This window comes from Odontomachus brunneus, unplaced genomic scaffold (genome assembly GCF_010583005.1).
Source record: "Odontomachus brunneus isolate Ranch 3 - 2012 unplaced genomic scaffold, Obru_v1 Obru_scaffold_092, whole genome shotgun sequence".
Lineage (NCBI taxonomy): Eukaryota > Metazoa > Arthropoda > Insecta > Hymenoptera > Formicidae > Odontomachus > Odontomachus brunneus.
Window position 1 is genome coordinate 1,207,759 of NW_022639542.1, and position 24,191 is coordinate 1,231,949.

The 24,191-nt window shown below is 43.0% G+C and overlaps 3 protein-coding genes across 4 annotated transcripts in view; 1 reads left to right on the forward strand and 2 right to left on the reverse strand.

The window, feature by feature from the left end:
• Positions 1–629, reverse strand: part of LOC116848242 (trafficking protein particle complex subunit 1) — a 1,741-nt gene extending 1,112 nt beyond the window's left edge. Inside the window, exon 1 of the mRNA XM_032824133.1 lies at positions 368–629. Within this exon, the coding sequence (XP_032680024.1) occupies positions 368–466 (99 nt within the window). The 5' untranslated portion in view covers positions 467–629. The remainder of the gene's footprint in view (positions 1–367) is intronic.
• A 2,119-nt stretch (positions 630–2,748) lies between these two features.
• LOC116848302 lies at positions 2,749–13,279 on the forward strand. Its single transcript, XM_032824228.1, has 8 exons — positions 2,749–2,953; positions 3,518–3,815; positions 4,391–4,469; positions 5,504–6,576; positions 8,723–8,881; positions 9,123–9,324; positions 11,919–12,222; positions 12,428–13,279. The coding sequence occupies exons 1-8, from the start codon at positions 2,896–2,898 to the stop codon at positions 12,595–12,597; spliced, it is 2,343 nt and encodes a 780-aa protein (XP_032680119.1). The 5' UTR covers positions 2,749–2,895; the 3' UTR covers positions 12,598–13,279.
• The window catches only part of LOC116848298 (prominin-1-A), a 33,974-nt gene continuing 22,679 nt past the window's right edge, over positions 12,897–24,191 (reverse strand). For both annotated transcript variants that reach the window (XM_032824219.1, XM_032824218.1), the window contains 9 exons: positions 19,075–19,245; positions 17,832–17,931; positions 15,858–16,052; positions 15,214–15,436; positions 14,352–14,651; positions 14,064–14,222; positions 13,829–13,962; positions 13,693–13,740; positions 12,897–13,044 (listed from right to left, as the gene is read on the reverse strand). In XM_032824219.1, coding sequence (XP_032680110.1) covers positions 13,014–13,044; positions 13,693–13,740; positions 13,829–13,962; positions 14,064–14,222; positions 14,352–14,651; positions 15,214–15,436; positions 15,858–16,052; positions 17,832–17,931; positions 19,075–19,245 — 1,361 coding nt within the window. In that variant the 3' untranslated portion in view covers positions 12,897–13,013. The remainder of the gene's footprint in view (positions 13,045–13,692; positions 13,741–13,828; positions 13,963–14,063; positions 14,223–14,351; positions 14,652–15,213; positions 15,437–15,857; positions 16,053–17,831; positions 17,932–19,074; positions 19,246–24,191) is intronic.

Here is a 24,191-nt window from a genome sequence, read left to right on the forward strand (position 1 = left end):
TATATATATATATATATATATATATATATATATATATATATATATATATATATATATATATATATATATATATATCAAATAATTATAAAGTTTACTTGTTAATATTACAAGATGTAAAATATAATATCGCAACTATTCTGACATTTGAGTTACATAGGTAATATTATTTCATCATATTTGTGTGCATCTATTTGTATATTACACATTATATTGTTCTTTATAAAGATGTTAATAAAAAAAAAGAATAAATTTATAGTAATATATATTTATAGTAATATTCATGATGTGTGTCCCAAATTTGCCAATAATAGGTTAGTTCTTGTGACATTAGTTCAATTGACATTTAATTAATCTACAACTAAGTTACCTCTTCTTTTGTTATTCCCGACTTATTTAGTCTGTTCCATTCCGCATAATACAATAACGTACCGGTTTTCGAGAAGATATATAAATTGTGAATTGTCATAGTAGTTCTCTACTCTTCTCTTTCTACACAGTCCACAACTGTCTAAGAACGAGATTCATTTAAAGCTACAAACCAGAGAAAAGCATAAGAGCGGCCACCAGTCTGATTTCAATGGCCAGAGCTAGGCGCTAGAGACGCTCAAACAGAGACTGCGTTCCGTTATTTACTGCAAGTACTGTCAGTACTACCAACAGCATTCCTAAATAGGTTACAGTGCACTGCGAAAACACTTCGACGAGTTTGTGACGTCTGAATGTTGATGTCACTTCCGGGAGCGGTGCACTTGGACACGGTGCATTTGGACACAGCCAATCACAGCACCGTGTGATTAGAGACATTTGTAGGGTCTCTTGGAACAGCGACTTGTGATTGGACTGTGTCCAATTGCCCCGTGTCCAACTGATATACACCCGTCACTTCCTGCTGTAGCTACTGCAGCTGGAGAGGTAAAGCAGTGGCAGTAAGGCGATGCGTTCCCATTTGTCACCTTGCAGCATCTCGACAGTACTCAAAGTTAAAACGGAACGCTACTAGCAGTATACTTTCATGACGTCTCAGCGTCAGTACTCGCAGTAAGGGCCGGTTTCACCAACTCCGGTTAAGTTAACCGAGGGTTAAAAGTAGCAGAGTAGCCAACTTTTTTAAATGCGACGTGCTATAAACAGTATCATACTGAACCTCAACGAACAATTTATATTCAATCTCGATATTGGCACTTCTGGTAGTTAGAATTTAACCGTAGATTGGTTTAACCGGAGTTGGTGAAACCGGCCCTAAATAAAGGAACGCACCCAGAGACTGGCCATTGGCCCGAAAAATGGCGACGATGAATATGGGTGAGTAAGTACGTGATCTATTAAATGTGTGCGTGTGTATCGATCTGGGGCTCGATTCTTGACGGTGTGCGAATGAGATACGCATGCGAAAATGTATAGTTCACGTTACGTATACTGTAGATTTTCGCATGCGTATCTCATTCGCACACCGTCAAGAATTGGGCCCCTGCAACATCAATTGTATGACATATAAGTAACATGATATTTTATCATTTTAATCACGAAATTTAACAACACATAACGTAAAATGAACAATTAACAACTATTACACTTGCACACATTTATGTAAGACTTTAATAACAATAAATAAATAAGACTTTAAATAAGACTTATAACAACAATACAAGTAATCTTTATTTATTAAAATTATCTAGTACATATATATATATATTTTTTTTTAAACTAATTATTTATTATATTATCTGAATAATATAATATCTAAGGACTAGTTGTTTTTTTATTTCTTTCGACATTATATAACGTGTGATTATTATTGACTATATGTAATATTTTCAAGAATTTACATTATACATTTTAAAGGATATACATATATACATCTTTATTTATCATCATTATTTGAGCGATAAACTATACATTCGCAGAGTGCGACAATATCTCATTTCATATTTTATGCCCGTTCGCGCCTGATAAACACAGCTTCGTATTGATGCCGCCATTTTTCGGGCCATCATCCCATACGCCAATCACGTGGAAACCTCCCAATGGCCAGTCTCTGTTTAAGGGTCTCTAGCGCGTAGCACTGGCCACTAAAATCAGATTGGTGGCCGCTCTCAGGCTTCTCTCTGGTTCGACCTATTGGGCGCGTTCAGCGGAAAAAGCGCTCAGTGAGCAATCAGCGATTATTGGTTCTTACTGTTAAATCCCTAAATCTAGATCAATTACATTGACGAATTGCTCAACTGTTGTGCAACTGTTGAGTTCGCTGAACGCACCTATTGTTTAGTTGTTCCACGTCTTCGATTTCTCGTTAAGGGAAGTGGCGCCTCATAGCAGAGACTTTGGAACTAAATTGAACGTCACACAGAAATAACGGGTCTAAAAATCTTTCAGGGTCGGTTTTTTTCAATAATATTTTAAACTTAGATTTCAACTTAAACTCTGTTTAAACAAAACCAACGCATTGTTAGAATAGAATTTAAACTTAAATTCAATTTTAAACTGCTATTGGAAAACCGACCCTGAGATACTTTTTTGTCAACATTTTTCGTTCTTTCAAAATGAAGTTTTTCTTCGTCAGTTTGTTATCCCTTTTAACATCTTCTTAATTGTACAAATTGTTATATTTATTTTGTTTCCACGGGAATTAAAGGTTTATTCAGCAATAGCTGAGTTAGCATGATAATTAGATGCTTTCATGTGTCTTTCGTAATCAATTCCCGCTGATTTCACGCCTTCTGTCAAGTCATCAGTTGGTCAATGAACCGAAACAACAAGACAGACTATTCGAAAATGTAAGCTAAAAGTAAAGCGAATACCTCTGTGGATCACTTATTCCGGACCGTAAATGGCACATGTCTCTGTACAAATTCCGCATTTTCGGGAAATCAAATTTCACCTCCAAGAGAAATCAATATGTCCTTCTGCGATGAGGTTGATGTCAAAAGACGACGTCCTGGCACCGGTTGTTGTGGTTATTACATATGATTTAGACAATTAGAATATTTTAAGGAAAACATCGTAGCAGTTTTGTGATTTTTTACGTCAAAATATATCATTATTACATAAATCTATGAACGTATATACTAAATCTTATTACAAAAATCGACATTTGTCTCCGTTTATGAGAAAGAAAAATCCTTAGCAAAAGACCCACGTTATAATACCGTTTCATTTATTCGCTCATTTTGCTGAAAATTGCTCTGTAGACATTTACAAATTTCATTTTCTGAAAATGTAGCTACTGTCGCAATAAAGAACTAGTTTACTTACGCATAAATATATCGTGCATTATGTAGGCCACGCATATATGTAAGAAAATGAGAAAAGAAAAAGATATTCTGAAGATATTCCATAAAAACGAGGAAACGCATCACTTCTTGCAACAACGAACTTAACATCATTGAAAGAGTTTTGTTCAGATTTTTTATGTGTCTCCCTATCTTTTTTCCTTTCAAAGGCTTTCTGCGTATTGTACATTTCGAAGATGTGATTATGTTTGATTGCTGGTACTTCAATTTGCGATGCTGTTGCGCAGGTAGCGGATGCGGGTCAGACAGCAGAAGCGGTTGTTTTGAGGCGCGCATACTGTCCTGTAATTGCCAGAGTAACGCGGGATGCTTGGATCGCAACGATTGCGGCGGTTTGCGGCCAACTGGGACCGCTGCTACGGGTGCGTGTCCTGGGCCTTGTCAGTGCGTTGAGGAGGAAATGTGGAATAGCAACGCGCCTAAGCCGAATTGTCAGTGGTTGAGTAACTTTGCTGAGCTGCGCCGTCAGTGGAGCGATCATAGCCGCCAGCGGGCTTGCAGATGTTGCAGTTGCCGATCCGCGTGGTAAGAAATGCAACGATAATTAAATAATATCACGATAGCTTCGAGTGAAGGATGTAAGCCTTATAGGCATGCAGCCGAGTTGTCTATTTCGGTTGATTTTGTCGACTGCCATGTTTCCTGTTCTTGTTTCGTAACATTTCCTTCCTCTTACTTCCGAGTAACAATAATATCGGTTGTCTAGTGCTCGCCGATATTGATATTCTGTCTTAAAGCGCGCGGCAAAACGCGACCTCTCTCTTTCTCTCTTTGCCTCTCTCAACCATCTCTTCCGCATACGAGCGTACACGCGAGGACGTTCGTGTACATCCTCCTGAAAAACGTCCTTTCTGCGACGTTCTTTCCTCGCGCGATGTTCCCGGCCGAGATTTATCGATAGCTCCGAGAAAATTGGAGTTGACGCTTCGACGACGTTTCGCTTGTTTATGTAAAAGTCGTCCGCGCCCGTAGCGACGCGCTATTTCTTACGACGGATAAGACGCCCGCGACACGAACGTCGAGCGCGAGTACTGCTCGTCGAAACATCGAGAGAATTATTGAACTTTCTTATTTTGCGCTGCGACGTGTTTCGATCGCAGCAGAACTGTCACCCCGTGCCGGCTATGTCTTCCGACGCCCCGGTGTTCCGGTACCACTCTAACTTCGTCGGACTGTCAGGTACAGTATGGTAGATTCCTCTCCAAGACTAGAGAGCGCTTAAAATTCCCCGTGAGGTAGTAGATTTTACATGTATTTACTTTCAGAAGAGCGAGAAGAAATAGTCATAAAAAAGATTGCGTTGCGAAAAAGATGACAAATTTCATTAATTACGCTGTTTAACTCCGAAAATTTCATTCAATTCACTGAATTTTATGAGTAACTCAACAATTGTGCATGGTGTTTGCAATTGTATACAAATATCATTTCTTGGCTTTGTTATATTTTATGAGAAATTTCGTGAGAGTTTGCTCTATTGAATTTTCTTCACACGCAGCACGAGAGTAAAACAAGGATACAGATATATTAGATTTTAATTACGCGGAGTGTGTCGTAAAATTACAGGACAAACATTAAGGACAAACATTTCCGTATTAAAATTTTCAAGCTGAATCAAATTTCGGAATGAGCTATTGAAGTACAATGATTTTGAAGTATTCTCTGCATTAAGATATAGGGAGAAAGACACTTCCATTTGTATTTGAATGTACAAATAATACATGCAGGATATGAATAGAAGCAGAATATGAATGGAAATTTAGAAGCAGCGCGGCGCATGGACAATGCAAAAGAAGTGTAACTAAATACTCTTAACGTTCTCTTCGCGTGTTTTAATTAAATTCGGTAGTAGAGCTCTGAGCATTTAATTCAGGCTCGGTTAGTTTGCGCGCTCGATTTATGTAAATTAGCATGGCATAGTCGCGGGAGTGAGAGCGAGCCTTCCAAGTTTGTTAATTATTGGATAAAATCCGTGAAGTTGCCTGCGCGTAATTTCTGCGCAGACTTTAATGGCTCACTAATTGGAACGTTTTAAAATGCTTTAAATCCTTTATACGCCACTCGGAACATTGAGGCATCACTCGTGACTGCAGCGTCGAGACGCGCGACGTCCTCTTCGTCCTCTCACGAGCGATATTTTAAGTCAGACGATTGTCCCTACGGCTTCCACGATGTTCTGTAACTGTCGCCGGATCTTTCTTTACCTTTTTTGACAGAAATGCTGCGGGAGCTGTCGTCTGGCAGGCGGCGCGAGCAAATCGGAAATGACATCGATAGATAGATCGTCGTCGGCCGAGCGAATCTCGAAACGCGAGGCGGGTGGCGGATGCCCGCCACCTAACTACACGTCCAACCGCTGCGGCAGCTCGCCTAACACAGATTGCTCGTCGTCGATCGCCTCGTCCTGCTGTTCTTCGCGATGCGAGGGCCATTCTGCCCAGCCGTCGCCGTGCTGCGAACCCTGCGTCTCGCCGTTGCGACCCATCCTTAAAAAAAAGCGCGGTTGTTGCTGTGATCGCTGCAGCGGCCCGACTCCCTCTTGCATGTGCCAGCCGATGTCACGTGGTTGCAATTGTCCACTTCCGGTGCAAATAGACGCGCGCGCTACCCGCGAATGTACCTGCGACTGCCCGTCCAGCCCGGAATGCGCGTGTCCACCCAGCGAGCGAAGGTTCTCGAGGACCTCGAGGACCTGTCCCAATGCGCGCCTCTGCAGACCTTTCCTTCGCTTACCACCTAGCTCCAAGTGTCACAACAACTGCACACGTCACCAACCGTGTTTACCGCCACCTTGCGACCCGTGTACGTCCAGCGAATGTCAAACACCAGCTTCAGCTGCAACGAGGAGCTCATGCTCACCGTGTCCCTCGTGCTCGCCCTGTCGACCCGCTTCGTCCGCCTCCACCAGGTCGTCTTGCCGGCCGCCGACACCTTGCAGGAGGCTGAGCATCTGCGACGAACGTCCAGGATCTTCGCCATGCTCGGGAACAGGTCAGTCTTGTTACGGGATCGACGACGCTATTTGTAGCGTAGAGGACTGCGTCGAGAAGCAGCAGGAGACGAGCGATACGGGAAACCGCGACAGCTCGAGCGACTATTGTTGCGCGACAGACCGCGTCGAAGCCGGGGATCAATCGGGACGCGCTGGCGACAATCACGATTCGATACCGGACGAGGAATCTGTTAGGGTTTCCACATCAGAGGCATCAATTAACCCACCCTCGAGCGCCGTGAACCCTTCCCAGTCTGTCGATCCGGACTCGACCGACACGCCTGTGAGAAACGTCGAATACGCTGCCGAAGGCGCGGCGACGGCGGAGAGCCTCGAGGAATTCGACGGCGAAAAGTCCACGAAGGATTCGCAGCGTATTTCACCTCCACCGTCGCCGCCGTCGTCGCCGTCCCATGTTCCGCCCGACAATCACGCGAAACCCGATCGTTACGCACCCCGCGGCGTGCGTCCGTCCGTCGGCAAAAACATTCTGCAGAATCTCGTGCGCGCAAAATTGTCGAGTCGCGCGGGACCACCTGCTCGGTTGAAGAAGCGAGACTTACCAGTGACGAATAAATTATCGCCTCAAGGAGTCGCCGTTCTCGGCGACGACAGCCCGCAGGCCGACCAATCGGCAGATGTTCCGACGAACATCTCGACTACACCGGTGCGCGGGACAGACAGACGACGCGGCGGCTCGCCGGCGGGAAATGCGACAGATACTAGAGGCTCACCCCGTGAAATTCGTGTAATTCGATGGAACGTTTCGAAACTGCAGTCTCCTGTAACGCGCGATCGCTCAGCATCCGCCTCGCTGCGATCAAGCCGGGCTGCCGTCGTTTTTTCGCAGCGTAAATCGAGGCAGCCACTCTTGATCACTTCCCCGAGCGATCGACGAGGCAGATAGTGCTCGTGAATAAAATTCTGAGCACCCAATATAAGCTCTACGATTAAAAGCTTTCGTTGGAGCTCGCGCGACAATTTCGAGTACAGAATTGCATAGACTGAAGGATGTATGGACTCGCTCGTGCACTTTGAAATTCTCTCTCTGCAGATTCCTCGTCAAGATAGGCATGCGACTGAGTTATCCATTTCGGCTGATTTTGTCGAATGCCAGAGATAGCCTGCGCGATCAGCCTGAATGCTACGAAACAAGAGAATTGGGGATGGCAGTCGACAAAATCACAGCCGAAATGGACAACTTGGCCGCATGTCTGGTCTAAGGTAACGGTTTGATGAACGCTTATAGAGTACAAACCTCAAGGCAATATTTTATACACGAATTGAATTATACGCGACGTGAGGTGTCGGAAAAGATGACGTCAGGTATCGCTATTCGCATGAATTTGTAAAGTTTCGTTTCAATTATACAGACAGTCTCAAAAGTCTTCTCTGCGGATTGAAGATCTACACGTAAATATAGTTCCACGTTTGTTCAACGATCCTAATGAATGACATACTCGAGAGCGATTCTCTTCATGTGACCGATTCTTTCTATCGATTTTACGCGCGCACTTACACACCGATATTTATTTGCGCTCTTATGTTGTGACCAAAGGACCAATGTGACACGTGGTGTGGTGCGTCCAGTAGGTGACGGCTGTACGTCGGCGGGAACATCGAGCGCGTTCGCGCAGACACACGAAGGGAAGAACCGAAGCGTGTGCCGCAACGTATTTTCTAATGTCGGCGGTATCGGCTACTCGGCTCTAGTGCCGAGCCCGTTGGCGCTGATATCCTTCGTGCTCCTGGTTCTCATTGCGATCGCCTGGTCCTCCGGCTTAGTCTTTTACCGTCGTCACTTAGTGCGCAAGAGAGCCTGCTGGAGATACCTGGGCTTGTGACGTTGCGCGAGACAAACGACACGAAATAGAATGACGAATTTGAACGTGACTTTTTGCCGAAATGCGCACAAACGTGCAAATAAGCGCGCGTTGGCGCGCGCGCAAAACTCGGGGAAATTTACAGGCATCCGTTAAGCACCGCGCCAAATTGCGTATCGTTCGGAGCACAAAATTCATGGTAGCAATGTACGAGGATGAATAGTTTACCAATGGACATGTGTAACGACAAATCATGTATTTAGGCAGTAAACATTATTTCATTGCCATATGCAGCATTGAAAGTCGTTTGATTTATAATCACTAAGTATAAACGTTTGGAAAATGCGGAATGATTTTCTCTTCCTTGAAACGGATACTCTGATCAAGTGAGGAGATTATTTTTATCAAATAATCATTCCTCGTGCCGTCCGGCGTTTCTAGGAGAGCCTCGTATATTCAGTACGATTACGAGAACCTGGACGTATTAAATATCGCGGTTGTGTAGCAGTGATTATCTCGCGGGGGTATTTTTAATATACACGCTGCACACGTCTCGGCACTCCCCCTTCAGCATCGAACGAGTGACATGGCGAATGACGCTCGTGCCTTCTGTCAGTCGGCGAAATGACGCGCCGGAGAGCGTTTCCGTTCGCGTTTTTGTCGGCGTTGGCGTTCTGCAGCACATTCCAGCGAGGTGCACTCGCCGTCGCCGAAAGCATCAAAAATAAGAGTGTCACCGAGAAGCAGCCCGAGGGCTGCATCGATTGTGGATACTACAGGTACGCGCGGTATTCGCAGGTGATACGGAATATCAGTCGACGATTGCAGCGACTGTAATTTACAGGAAGAAATCTAACATTCTAGTGATAATTGTTTTTCCATTTTTTTTCTCGATTCATAAATTTTTCATTTCTTTTCTTGACTCAAATAGAATTGCGTTATTTCAAAAAAAGCTTGTCAAAATCTGCTAATCGTCGCAACTAGTCGCGAAACGTCTTTTGTTTATCGTGTTGCAAATAGATGTCCAGAGAACCTTGGAAAATGCTTACTGGGCTCGGTACCTGATCCTTGTGAATGCTGCCCGGGTGGTTTGTGTGCTCGTCTTGATGGCGAAACGTGCTGGAATGAGAGCATCCCTCTTCTATCTCCGAAGAGCCGCAACGACGGATACTGCGCGAGAAACTATCTGTGCGAGTTACGTACCGATCTACAGGAGGAGAAGGTACCTAGAAACTGCAACCATTTGTGTTGCCGTCGTGAGACCGAATAAAAAATCTTTGATTTTCAGCGCTCGAAATCTAACATTCTAAAAAAATTATTCCAATTGCGACGTTAAAACGAACAAACGCACATCACATTACGTTACGTTCGAAAATTACTCCAGCTCTTTCTAGTTTCACTACAACTGTTTTACGTTGAAACTTTTTATCATTATTCATTTTTATCGTGATTCGTCCAAGTGCGATCTATATAATTTCCAATAATAATTTCCAGTATAATTTCCAAGTGGAAGCCAATTCTTCTCGCTGAAAGAACCGCGAACGTACGTAAGCGCGTCATTGAGCGCGACATTTATCACCTCCGCGAGTGATAAATTCGCTTCCCTAATTCGGTTTAAGAGAGAGATCACGTTCTAGATCGCGCGGTCTCGCAACAAGCTCTGTAATGCGATTTTCCGCTTTAGCTTAACGTAAAAATCGGAATCACGCATCATTGCGCAAACGACCTAGCACGGAGCCGCGTATATCAACGTACATCGTCCACCCACCGTGGACGGCCGCTCTGTCAGAGACTTGGATCTATCGCAATTTCAAGATCTCTCCAACCAGTGCGACCTACGGTCGCTGACCCGCGCCGCTGGTCTTTTCGCATCTAATTTCGTCTTATCGTGCACCGTGGGCCGTGATCGCATTGTGAGAATATGTGCACGCACACGTCACGCAATCAAACAATCAGGCGGACCGTTTATGATAGAGACGCGGGACAAAGCTGGATAAGAATACTCTTCTCTGTATAATCTTAAGGTAGGGTCGTGGTTACATGTCAGAGCGGCTCTCGAAGTCAACCCCGAGTCTGTCTGTCTACTCTCTTAAAGTGAATCAGTGGAACATCACTGAAAGCAGTAAATATACAATGATTTACAGCTATAAGTATAGCACTGAAACTGCTCAGTACTTATACTTATAACTGATATCAGTGACTATTCACTGATTCATTTTAAGAGAGTAAATAATAATCTTATAAAATACAGTTCTCTTCGATATATGTACGAGAAAGAAAGATCGGCATGCAAAATCAAAACGTCAATCTAATCGAAATAACGTTCTCTAGGAATCAAGTTTCATACGTTTAACTTCATTCATGAATACTGATTACACAGGCCCACAATTTAAAAAAAGTTGTCTGTGCTGAGGATCTGACTAGGTGTACTATACGTATTTTGGGCTGCTGAATCCAAATCCGGTGTCAGATTTGCTCCATCACCCTTGAGTTTCCCGGAAAATCGAGGAAATCGTGAAAAGGAGCAGATATCCATGTTTTTACGGAGACATGTATTCAAGGAAAATTCTAGAGTGACGAATAAACCTATAACCCCACAACCAACGTTGGAAATACATTATGTACTTCACATCTGATTACTAGAACAACCCAATAACCCATATACCATCATACATATTCGGTTTTAGTTCACCCATCAATCCTTTAACATCGCATAGATTAGAAAATCTAATCTGTGCGTGCCCTATCATGGTCACATTCATTTTATCGTCCACGAGATGGAATCTTTTTTCTATTCGAAATATCAATTCTACAATATATGATCGTCGATCAGATAAATCCTGCTACTTCAGAGGATGTTGGAGACGATGACAACTGCCCCGTAGGGGATATATAGAGTGATTCGTTTTCCATGTTGAAGTACATAATGTATTTTCAACGTTGGTTGTGAGGTTATGGGGTTATTCATCACTCTAGAATTTTTCCTGAATACATGTCTCCGTAAAAACCTGGATATTTGCTCCTTTTCACGATTTCCTCGATTTTCCGGAAAATTCAAGGGTGATGGAGCAAATCTGACACCGGATTTGGATTCAGCAGCCCAAAATACGTATAGTACACCTAGTCGGACCACCAGCACAGACAACTTTTTTTAAATTGTGGGCCTGTGTTATACGCAGTAGTAAAAAAAAAGAAGGAATGAAACAGAAAATAAGAATAAAAAAACTTTCAACATCCGCATTTGTGACCGCGAGTCGATAAATCCTTTTTTTTTATAAAGGTGCATTGTCGGCTTCGTATTTTTATAAAATTTAGACGCGGATACGCTGCGCGAGTTTAGACGATAAAATGCCCAGTCGTGCAATTCGCGTGAGGGATAAATCGATCGAGTATACTAAGAGGATCAACTATTGCTACTCGAACTATTTGAACGGTCACGAATTACTCCTAGTTGGACAAACTAACAACAGCAACAACAACAACAACAGCGCGAACTACCCACGACGTCTATCCGGGTGAAGCGTTTCGCTCGCGTGTGATAGTTCCATAGAAATGCTCGGAACATAGCAAAGACGTGCCGGTGCGGCAAGCGGCATATTACCAACTTTAAACCATTTAACTTCCACGAAGTAGAACGGGAGAATTATTCTCTCAGTATGACTTGGAATATGAAATAACAGTCATTTGTCCATAAAGATGAGGAAGTGATGGTGTGTTATCGAAACAGTGAGAAAAACAAGGCAGAAGAACATCTTACGAGGCCTGCGACGGCAAGTCCCGTGCAATTAATGAAAAGGATCGTACTTTTGTGCGCAGGATCCTCCGGAGGCTGTCTGCGTCTGCATGGAGCAGACCCCTGCATGTGGCAGCAATAACGAGACTTACGCGACGCCGTGCGCGCTGCACGAGGAGGCGATGAAACTCCGAAACTTGTCCTCCTTGTGGCTGCAGCATCTCGGTCCTTGTCAAAGTAGACCTTGGATCTTGTCAACTCTGGAGGACGTCGCCTCACCTTTTGGTCAACGAGTCGCGCTCAATTGCGAGGCGAAGGGCTTCCCCGTGCCGGATATCTTCTGGGAATTTCACTCGGCCGACGGCAGGAGAGTGCTGAAATTGCCAGGTACAGCGACCAAAATGTCCCGTGACATTTTTACGTGACGCGAATCGATAGCCACTACTGAACGCAATCGTCCGGGATGCACTCGTCGCTCGGACGAGAGGTGTCTGGAGCAAATGTGACTTTGCTCGTCGACACGTCAAAGTTCTTGCGTGACGCACGAAGATACTACGTTATGGACCTCGGTAAATAAGTATTTCGTTCGTAGGAGAGGAGCACGACGCGACGGTGCATACGAGGGAGGGTCCAGAGCCCCTTATGCGATCATCCTGGATGCAATTGGCTCGATTGAATAAAGAACATACTGGAATGTATCATTGCATCGCCAACAACTCCATCGGCGAGGCGAGCGCGACTTCGTTTGTGTCCATGTCGTGAGAGATTGAGCTCGCGTCCTGCGAGGTATCTCTCACGTAATCGCCGCGCCTCACGACGCACGTTAAACGCGCGGAGAGAATGAGAGAGAGAAAGAAAGAGAGAAAAAAAGAGAGGAAGACAGACGGAGGAGAGAAGAAGGCGTGTAACCGTACGTTCAGAAAAAAAATTATCTTTTCCAGCAAATGGATGTATGAGGAATCTTCCTGGCATAGATGGTACATCTCCGATCGTGTGTCGAGACTGCATGAATGGCAATCGTTGCTTTGTAAAGTAGAGATCCGCTTACGATAAGTTTGACACGAGAACGACTTATTTGGTACGATCTATACCTGAAGCTTCTTCCATGTTTCCCGCTATAATAAATTCTGATGCCGTATCATGAGTCTGCCTTCGTTCTCGTCTTCCATCCTTGATTATTACCAGTCTCTTTGCGGCGGTGGCGGTGGCCTATGTAAAATAGTCTTAGTTATACAAATGCGCTTTCACCAAGCAAACGCAATTTTTATATCTTTTTCAACCTTATATTACTGCAGTTATTCGAATACAACGGAATAAGAAATAATACTAGCAATACAAGTAAGCCATTGTAATACAAATAATACTAGAGTGAAAGTAATACTATTTCTGCCATTATTTCTCTGGAGAGAATTTTATAGTAAAAATCAGTAGAAAATTTTGTAACCAAAAAATAGATCGACATTTTGCAGTAATTTATATATGCCATTTCATATATGCCATTTGTGTATCACGAAGTGAAATGTGCTATTAACAGATTTTTAGCGAAATTTATGATGTCTTATGCTCGATTTCATTAACATCGGTTGTCTTAATCCGAGTTTGAATTATCTTCAAAGATATGTGTCTCAAAGATATCTAAGTTTGAATTATCTTCAGACAAAGATTTAAACTCACGTTAAGATTTAATCGACGTTTAAAGACGTTAATAGAACCGAGCCTTAACAAGATAGATCTTGCTGACAATCTATTTCTGCATTACTGGAAATTACTCTTAAAATTGACAAGAATTTATGTGAAAATTAAAAAAAACTATAGTATTCTCTTTAAAGTTGTATAGCGTCTCTAAATTGTACTCACTCCGGTGTTTGCCACGCTCTGTCATACGTATCTGTGTTGAGGCTTTCACTAAGCATAACAATCGATATTTTATTATCTTCCTGCTTATGCCGAACGCCGAAATTAGACTAGATAATCCAAACTGAAATATACTGACGTTCTCGTCGGCAGTAGGATAACATCTCTCGCAAAATGAGACGACCTCTTGTACACCAGCGACAGGATATGAGCGATCGGTGTGCTGGCAACCATGACGACCACGCATACGAACACAGCGAGCCAGAAACCATTCTGAATATTAAGGGGGGTTTTGTTCAGCACACGGGATTAATGTTTTATTAGTTATTCATCGTGTCGTCAAACATCGGACGTTCGTTTTTAATTGTACGTACAAGAGGACTCAGGATGTGTGCGCACAGCAGGTGCCGGAATCCCTGCAGTACGTCCCACAAGGGGCGACACTTGGACACCCCGGTGCTCGTTTCAGCGAGTACATGAGCCCGCCACTGATCCAGGTAATTCGCCAGTCGGTCCACGTACGACTTCGTCTTCTGCAAAACAATGGACGATGAATTTCAATAATCCGCGGTGACACTTTTTATCGTGCACGAGCGTATCTAAACGACGATCTCCCGTCTTTCGCTTCGTCATCGCGCGCGTTTTCGAGTCCCGACGCTTACCAGCTGAGCAATCTTCTCGCCTCGATGGTCGATATAGTACTGTATGGTCCTCAGGTGAGAGATCGACTGATTGACTTGACGCCAGAGGGGTTGTACTTGTAATTCCAGAAGGGCCAGTTGATACACCAGGTCGTCCTGCAACTTCATTAGCGGCTTCACTCGCCGCAACGTGAGATCCCGCATTGTTATCCCGACGCTTTGCAACTCCCTCGCGATGCTTCGGTCTTGCAATTGGCGGGATATGTTGTCCAGTTGGTACGACATGGTGTTGAGATCCTTGCTGAGAATCGGCCCTTGAATCTGCGAGATAATATAAAAAAAAAAACACGCCGGTAGAGATCACAATTCATATCTCCTAGAACTCATTTTCACATAAAATTTCGCGAATGAACGTGTAAGAAATGAAAATATAATTGTTAATTGTTCGGACGACGCGTCTGCACGTAATACGTTGTAAAAATTAAATGAAGATCGCGTGGAGAGCACATACACGCGTAGTTTTGCAATAATAAATCGTCGTAGCGCTCAGTTGAATTGACTTTAATTAGCGGCGGCGTTAAGTCGTAATCGCGGGAATTACTCGCCACGAAATTCGTGTCGTTTATCATACTAGTCGTGGTCTAGTAATACGTAGCGATGCAGCCGCGCAATTTGTTATCTTGACGTCGGTTAATAGCAACTTTTCCGCTAGCAAAATTCTCACACTCTTCTAATCTCGGGCTTTAATCAAATTCCCTCGGAGAGTCTACCGGAATCTTCGCGTTTGTTTTTCTTTGCCTTCTTACTTGGGGAAGTATGAGAATGAGAAATTGGGCCGACGCATAAGTGAGGTACGACGCTAATAAACAAGCTCGGTGGTTACCGTGATCCTGTACGCGGTGATGTTTAAGCCGCAAGCATGCAGGAGATCCTGAAGACGTTGTCGCAGATTCGGTGTCAGTATTTCGAGACCCTTTAGGTCGACTTTAATACCCGAGATTGCCCTCGACAAGCCCGGCCACGTCCAATGCGCAGTAAAATGTTCCAGTTTCATCGTGTTTTCGAGCCCGAAGGCGGGGTAAGCTGCCTCATTGTTTCGACATTTTCTGCGAAATAAATATTGCCGGTGACAGCTGCAGCGCGTATTACCTAAAACCAGTCGGCGTGTTTGCAATAAAAAAAAAATAAAAAAATATTCATACAAATAATTCACGTGCAAATTGTAGCAACTGCCTTTTTTTATTGAGTGCAATGCGTCCTATAAATTCTTAAAACGGACACATTTTGCCTTTGTTGATAATAAACTAAGGCGTTTAAATAGCTGAAAATTTTGTCGTTTCGTTCTGTTCGCTTGGAATTACAGTCAACGCGTGTGTAAAGGAATTGTTTTAAATATACTGATCGTGTAACAATATTCACATAGTGAGTGCCTACGGTATCTGTCGTTGTCAGTTCGACTTACGTTTCCTCAGGTAATATGATAGCGGTGCAAAGCTTAATTAGCTTGATTAGGATTACGTAGCTTACTCAAAGAGCTCCTTGAGGGGGACTGTGAGCCTTCTTCCCAAGAACGCTCGGGTTTCCAGTACAGCTCCTATGGCACGATAGTCGGGATCGTAGAGCGGCCGGCATATCAACATTTCTGTATGGCTGGAGATGCCTAAAGCGACGACGAACACTGCCCATAGTGCAATCGAGACGAAACAGCTCGTGACCACACCGCTGAAATTCGATCGACACACTCAGTTCAGCGATCTGTCTTATTAGAGCCGCAGCTGCCCGGAGTTACTTCCGATCGGGTTCTCTCTGTCAGTGCTTGTCGAATAATAATTCATCGTAGCGGAAAAAAAATTCGATTTGTATTACTGAATTTTTTTGTTATCAGACAGAGCAGGCGACAATTTAGATGCAGGAATAAAAAAGTTCCTGTTTGTTTACGATTCGTAGAACACCACGAGTTCGCAGAGTATAATTGTGGTAACGAGAATTTCGAACGGCTAAGCTAGGAAAGCGATCGTTAACAATGTTTGTTTGTTTGACGTGTCTCGGAGATCTATAACTGATTTCAGAGACAAATACGTGGCGATCTATTGTTTGTTTTCGATATAGATAAAAGTCGGTTGAATCGACAGACAGACAGACGTTGTCGAGCTAGGCTTGAAAAAAGGTCACGAAGACGCCTGATATAAGGTCACATTCTGTATTCGCTGCATTTACCTTATTTAATTTGTACGGGATTGTTTTGTAATTATTTCAAATATATTATCTTTTCAACCATAAAATCCCTACATAATTGTTGTCATAATACACGTTAACCCATGATTTTGGCAATCGTATGTATTCCAATAAGTTTCATTAGAAATTTTATGTAAAATTATATACACACACACATACTTAAAATAAAGTTATAATATCGCATTTGTAAGTGAATATCGATGAATATTTATAAGAAACGCGCAGTAGCCGCCCGAGACGTCCTTAGCTTTTAACTCAAAGCGCTCTCGTTACGACGAGACGCACTTCGAATTTACAGGCGATGTCTGAAAATAATAAAAAAGATTGCAGAGCGCAAAATGCGGAGTGATAATCCATGCCGCTTGTTCGCAAAAGGAACCGGCGGAGTGAAGCAATTTTCACTTTTCAAAGCCTCCCGAGCGATATTGCATGCCGGGGTAAAGTCAGCGCACGGATTTCATTACTTTGCTCTCTGCCAAACAAATAAAGTGATACGTGCACGGCACGAAAGAAATTTACTCTATCATACCGAGCTATAATACACTTATATTAATATACATCCCCCCTCTCGCAAAGAAAGTAATTCATTGATGTATATTTTATAGTGTTTGCTGCATGTATACGGAAACAAAATCTCAGTTCGCGCGGCCGAACGGAGACTGGACGAAAACTTCACTGACAAGAAGCAATACCTCCGTTACTGTGACCGAAAACATTCGAACGAATTCAGCTGCGTTAAAACTCGGTGGAGATAACTGAGAGCAATTGGCTGAGTGGAAACCGCTCTTATGGGAATCTTTCTGTTCCCACAACCAAGTTTTCCATCTGCTCCCCAAGAGTAACAGAAAATACACTAACGGAATTGTTTTTTCCAGTGTATTTCAATTTTGCCTCTCTACGTCGATGTTCTCTCCTCAAATACAAGAGAATTTTATGCAAGAATTGTGGTAGCTCGCAACACAATATCCAATACCAATATCCAATACCATTTTGTATCAGCGTGATATTGTAATTTCCACGCGACGTCAATGTCATTCAATAATTTCAAAGCCTAACGGGCGATGTTGCTTTTAAGGTGACACGCATCAAACTAATATGATAATCGTTGAATTATACAACTATATTTACCGACAAGTCTATTGTCGGTGACGCGAAATCCCCTGAAGTACAATATTTCGCGAGAATGAGAGGAGAGGATCGTCTCGGCTGCATTACAAAGGGAAAGTATTGTATAACTTGGTTTTTATTATATGAGTTAACGCTTACCATAGAAGAGCCGGACGCACTTTGTCATCGGACGAGCTGCAGCGGCAACATAGAGCCCCGATCAGCAAGGAAAACACTGGCAAAACGCACAGAACAGTAGCTGCACATGTCACAAGTAAAGGGAACGTGTATTATTTTCCAGCGGTCAGACAGGAAAAAAATTTCAGTTTGTGGGACCAGATGAAGAACTCACTGTGACGAGAAATAATATCTCCGTTTGCAGAAACATTCTGAACATTTAGCCGCGTTAAAACTCGGTTGACATTACTGAGAGAAATTGCCTGAGCAGAAATCTCCTGCAGGAATCTCTCTCTGTTCCTACAACCGAGTTTTTCGTCTGGTCCCCAAATAACAGAAAATTCGGCTGTAGTAACGAAGTTGTTTTTTTCGTGCACTTGCTCGAAATCATAAAAGATACACGAGCAAGCATCGTGTGCACATACTGACGTTTCTCTGCTGTACGAAATGCATTCACAGCGATTTTCTTTGCGAGGGTAGAAGCTAACTGCAAATTTGGAACACGTACAGTGGATTGCAAAACGATTTAGACACAATGAAGTTGGGAGCTCACCAAACTGTCAAGATTGATAATCATTGCTGTGTGTGTCAGACTCTCTTGCTTAGTAATTATATTATTAATTATCATTATTATCAAAAGTTATTACTTATTATTACTTAAGAATTCGTGGCTATGTTATTAATTATATTAATATTGTGTAAGTTAATCTTAATTTTGACAATTTGTGGAGTTCTACAACTTCACAGTTCTACAACTTCATTATGTGTCTAAATCGTATTTTGTACAATTAATTTATCATTATCTCAAAATAGCCGTATCTAAAATTATACACTGAAAAATTCATTTAATTGGGTTAACCAAAATTTTGTTAAAATAGGGTCGAACAAATGTTTCGGTTGTGACGGCCAAAATTTCGTTCTTTCTACCAAAGATTTGATTTTCTGAAACTAAGCCTGTTTCATTTTTGTTTCAAAAAATCAAACCTTTGATTCAAAGTACCAAATATTGGTTCTCATCAACTAAAACATTTGTCCCACCTTATTTTAATTTTGGTTAACTCAACTAAATGAGTTTTTTAGTGTACTCGATACTAAGCGCCTCGCACGAATCGATTTTCGCGCGACTGTCCTTTTGCATTCCTTTTTTTACTTTCATATATCGATGCGAATGCACCAAATGACGAGGGAGAACATATTCAATGTAATCTTGAAAAATTCTGCATACCTGTACCGACGATCCATCTGACATGCTCGAAAGCGATGACACGAGGTATAACGTAATCCGTAGCGCTTTTCGCTAAATCCAGCTGCTTTGAGAGTTCGAAACTGCTCGTCTCTATGTTGCGCGTTTGATCGACAATTCTGGCACGTGCTGCATTGATCTCGCGGCGAATCTCTACGGAAATATGGAATTTATCTGCATTTCTGTCATCTCGCAATTTCGCCCGTTCGACGCACGGAAAGGGAAGGATACTCACACGAATGAATAGCACATTTTAAAGCTCGACCCGTTCCGCGTCCGTATAAATCTCCACGTTAAAATAAAACGCCCGGCCAATTTTTTCGCTGATTCTACCTCCCGAAGCGAAGTCGGATGCACCGCGCGAAAGTTATGATTAATAACAGTCTCGGGGCGCACAACGACGAGATTCTTAGAACGAGTGAGACACCGTGTAATAATATGCGTTCTCTCGTGAGATTATATTTCATCGTTTTGACGAGAGCAAAGTTTCTCCCGCATGGTAATGCGGCGCCAGTCGGAAATATTACTGAGACAATCGCAGAGTATGTACAGCAAAGGATGATTACATAAATTTTACGGGGATTCCTTTCCTTTCGCGAGAGAATCGTGCGAATACTGTTTATTAATTACTGAGTCATTCGACCATTTATCATGCGCCAACCGAAACATGTACATACACACAGAACTATTTTAATTACGAATTTTCTTCGTGCAGTCTAGTTTTCTCTTGAACCGCGCGGAGTTCTCTGTTAAAACTGCTTCGTAATAATCTCCGATCGACAGATGTCGAGCTTGTTCGACTTTTATTCACCCTTGGCAATGGGGTGAACCCTCACAAATTTTTTACGACCTCTCTCTCCCTCGTTCTCTCTCTCTCTCTCTCTCTCTCTTTGCTTTCACTCCTTGTATTTTTTTTTTCACGCAGAGTAATATTGAAGCGATATGGATTTCGCATTAGACGGCGATCGTCACCTCTCTATCGGATCTGTCTACTATGGATGGCGGCGGACGACAAGCGTTATTGGTCGATCGGCGAGTTGAGAGAAGTTGACAGGAATACAAGTCTGCGTCGCGCTTCGGTTCATCGACATTCCAACGCTGTAACATCCATCATTCCCTTCGTTCCTTCCTGGGATATATTCTCAATTTGCTTTATTATTAATTTTCTCGCGGCGCATTTTCACGCTTTATTATTCAGGAGGAGGAGCGATGTTCATCATTCGGCTGTGCGAACGTTTCGCTCGTGCTCGTTTATTAATCGCATTTCACGCGTCTATTCGACGTATGTATAAATTAATGAGGCATACTTCAAAGGCACAGACCCGTTCAATCTGCGACTGTAATGGCAGAACGCTTGTAATCTGCGATCTACAGCAACAGAGCCGTTGAAAGCAGACTGCTGTGTATCGATGTAAGCCGATTACAAAATGAAACAAAAATTGTACTATGTAAGATACAGAGGCGAACGGGAAACAATCGTATCGGCAAACGGAAATTGCGTTACAGATGTGCCGATTTAACATTTGAATTTATTACACCTCGTAGACAGAGACGATCCCTTTCACATCTCAAGGAGACACTTACACGATCAGTGGATTTTCAATCGCCGATAAACACGATAAAGACAGTCAACACCATCGCGCGCTGATAACAAGGCATGCGCGATTCATGTTCTGGAATTCATCTTTAAGTAAAAGCTTATCTCACTAGTGTTACAGAGTACACACATCAGTATCTAGCGAAACTGCGAGTAGAACAGGTCGGCGATATGGCTCGACACGACGGGCCGTCGACGCGTGACTCTCTCGGCATCAATCACCGATCCCATCGCGAAAGTTTATACGTGTGTGCGCCCCGAGGGAGAGATATATATGACGTGATCGCGGGATCTCGACGAAGATGTTTGCTCGAAGCATTTACCGTGTTTCGTTTGTCTATTAAGGATAAAGTCCCCTGACTCTGTCTCTCCCTTTTTCGCCGTCGATTTCGCGCTCATCGCAGTCCTTGGCAGAAACGCTGACGCGCATTCCCTCGACCCCGTGGCGAAATATCGTTTATACAGTACGGCGTGTTGGGAGGGAGGAAGAGAGAGAGAGAGAGAGAAAGAGTCGTGCAAAAACGCTATTGAGAAGCGCGACATTTCTGCGTTAAACGACCCGGCACGGGTCTAAAATAAAAAAAAAGGAAAGGAAAAAGAGAAAAAAAACAGCGAAATGTTTTAACAAGCTGCTGATTTAGTCTCGTGCAAGGTTACGTAAATTTTGAAATCTTTTTCCTTCTTTTTTTTCACTTATTTAACTGACATCCTAGCAACCGTGTATATTTCCAGCCGCACGTGGCCACGCATAAAAGTATTCCATACTAGTATAGAATCTTTAAATATTAATGATATCGTTGTGCATTCAAACGCATTTTAAACATCAATTTAAAAATAAAACATCCCGATCTATCGTTTTTAAACAAATATTTGGATTGCAGACTGTTGTTTAAAATAATATCACATTTGAAAATAATCCATTGCGCGGATTTCTACCCGGAATACTTCCTTTTTCCCTGTCGGGAATTTATGCGCGTCCTATACAGCAAACGCCGGAATTAATAAACGCGTCACATATTTCTTGGAAGTTGTTAACGTTTTAGAAGACTTTACGCTTTGAATTCGCAATGAAATATTCTTCAGAAGGAAAGCGCAGCCAAGTCTCTTACTACAGTTCAAAGGTGACGCAGAGATAACGGAAAATATTCGGGAAATTTTGCTCCAGCAATACAAGCGAGATTATACGCACGTGGATATAAATATTATTAACGTTTGATTAATAGAACACACAGCCGTTATATCAATGCCTCTGGCGTTCATCCACGAAGACTTAATTATCGATATACCAAAGCGCGCTTTCGCGAAAACGACGAGTTTACGTTTTACCAGCTTCGTTCGCGACGAAATATAATCTGACTCTGTCCGTTGTTTACTTCACTTCCAAGTTATAATATGCCTTAAACACACAGGCACTGTTTATGAGGAACATATAGATAAGGATATACGGACAAGAGTAAGTATCGTGGAAAAAGTCTCTCAAGCAAGATAACGCGTACGTTATGGATCTACAAAATGGCAATCTCCGAAAGTCCACTTTCTCACGGCATCCGCCACTTTAAATAACGCCTCGAAATATCGTTCATGAAATGTTACACGGAACATCGAAGATGCACGGGAAGTTTCGTCGATCGCGCGAAGTACGGGACGCTCTCTAGATATTTATACAATTGCGTGGTTTTCCAAACACAAAACATTTATCTTACTCTCCCTCCGTTCTACCACGAGATTCAAGTCGACTCTTTTCGCCGTTATTTCCTGCACAAAAGTTTTCGAGTTATACGAAGTACTGATATCAGTGTTTGAAGTACCAAAAGAGACAGAAAGAGGGAAGAAGAGAGAGGAAGCAAAAGAGAGAGAGAGAGAGAAAGGCAGGGAGAGGGAGGGAGAGAGAGAGAGAGAGAGAGGCAGGGAGAGGGAGAGAGAGAGAGAGAGAGAATTGGGGCGAGTGTATGTTTTTGTATGCACGAGCACCTGCGGCTGAAGTAATTTTCGAGCCTGCAAAATCCATCGAGTCTGCAACTTATTTCTTTGGAACTCCACGAATTTCGCTAGGACGTCTTGCTACGTTCATTTACTCAGTTCCCGAAATATGCGGGTATGACGCGCGAGCGCGCCGCCGAATTGGAACGAGATTTACCGGCATTTGCTACGGTTTAATCGCGGCGAAGGTTCAACGTACCAGCCGCGTCTCTTTTTCTTTTCTTTTCTTCTGTTCCTTCTCCATCTTACCCGGTATTGTTCGTAGTTTGTGTATTGCGTTCTTCCTGATTGCGGGCCACATTTGCTCAGATTGGAAATTGTCTTCCGGATACGCCGACGCGTCGATTCGCCCAAGAAGCTTGGAACTAAGCGAGAGACCAGTAGATATTTCAGCTCGCAACTACCGCGGTCATTTTTTAATAAGAGCAAATCGACTTTTCCACTCGTGGGCGCGGCGACGTTCAAATTAGCGCAAAACGCGCAAAATTCATGGAATAATCGCGAAATGAAATGCGAGTCAGGGTCGAAGCGCACTCGAAAATTATTACGGGCACGTCATATTTCCATTCGCCACTGAAGATCCACATGGAGTTAATTAAACGAAATGCGAGAAACATGGAACATACGGATTTGTACCTAATTTTCATAAATTAGCAAGTCAACGTGAAATGGCAATTATTCGTGTCATTTATTAGTTTCGTGGCGGAGCGCCTTGAACCATTTAACTCGCGCCAGTTCGCAATAACATCATGAGAAATCCAGGCTGTGAAGGAACTAATTTAGCTTTCTTCGGGAGCGCGCACTTCGATTCAAGTTTGTGCACTGAGGTGCCGTCGCGGTCGTGATCGTACGTGCCATAACGTATAATAATACGTGGCGTCAATGTCAGAAAGTTTTCTGACGTTATAACGCGTCGTCGAAGTGTTCCTTCCCTACGTCGCGCTCACTGATCCTTAATCAAGCTCGACTAAATTCTGTAGTCTGAATTCGCGAGCCCTCGAAACTCGCTTGAGAATGCAGATTTCTCTCTCTTTCTCTCTCTTTCTCTCTCTCTCTCTCTCGCGCGCGCGCGCGCGCTCTTTTTTTTCACGTTCTCTACGCGCCGACCTTTTCCAATATTATATCAATTCGGAGAATGGAACCGTAAATATTCTACCTACGGTTTCGAACATCCAACGTGGTCCTGGCGATGTGATGCGGTACGTGGAGATATTCTCCGCGAGCTTGGCGTCCCGCTTCCGTCAAATTTTCTCGACTAGTGCTCCGTAGACGTAGCAGACGATCGTCTCGCAGTAGCTGCAATGATAGGTTACACAGTATATCGGGGTATAAGCGGATTAAATTTTAATGGCCTACTCTTCGTCAAGTAGTCAATTTTTCCTACACGGTCACTTAATCAGTAAAATCAACTATTTCTTTAGAACTATTGTTATATATGATATAGAACTCTAGAACTATTGTAAAACAAACCGGAACTCTAAAAAAATAGTTAATTTAAATAGTTTGTTTGATTAGGTGCGCT

Excerpts from the sequence above, each read along its gene's own strand:
- LOC116848302 (XM_032824228.1), top strand. The coding sequence starts at position 2,896 with ATGTCCTTCTGCGATGAGGTTGATGTCAAAAGACGACGTCCTGGCACC. Across the intron at positions 4,470-5,503 it reads TAACTTCGTCGGACTGTCAG|AAATGCTGCGGGAGCTGTCG; the intron begins GTACAGTATGGT and ends CTTTTTTGACAG. Across the intron at positions 12,223-12,427 it reads GAGAGTGCTGAAATTGCCAG|GAGAGGAGCACGACGCGACG; the intron begins GTACAGCGACCA and ends TTTCGTTCGTAG.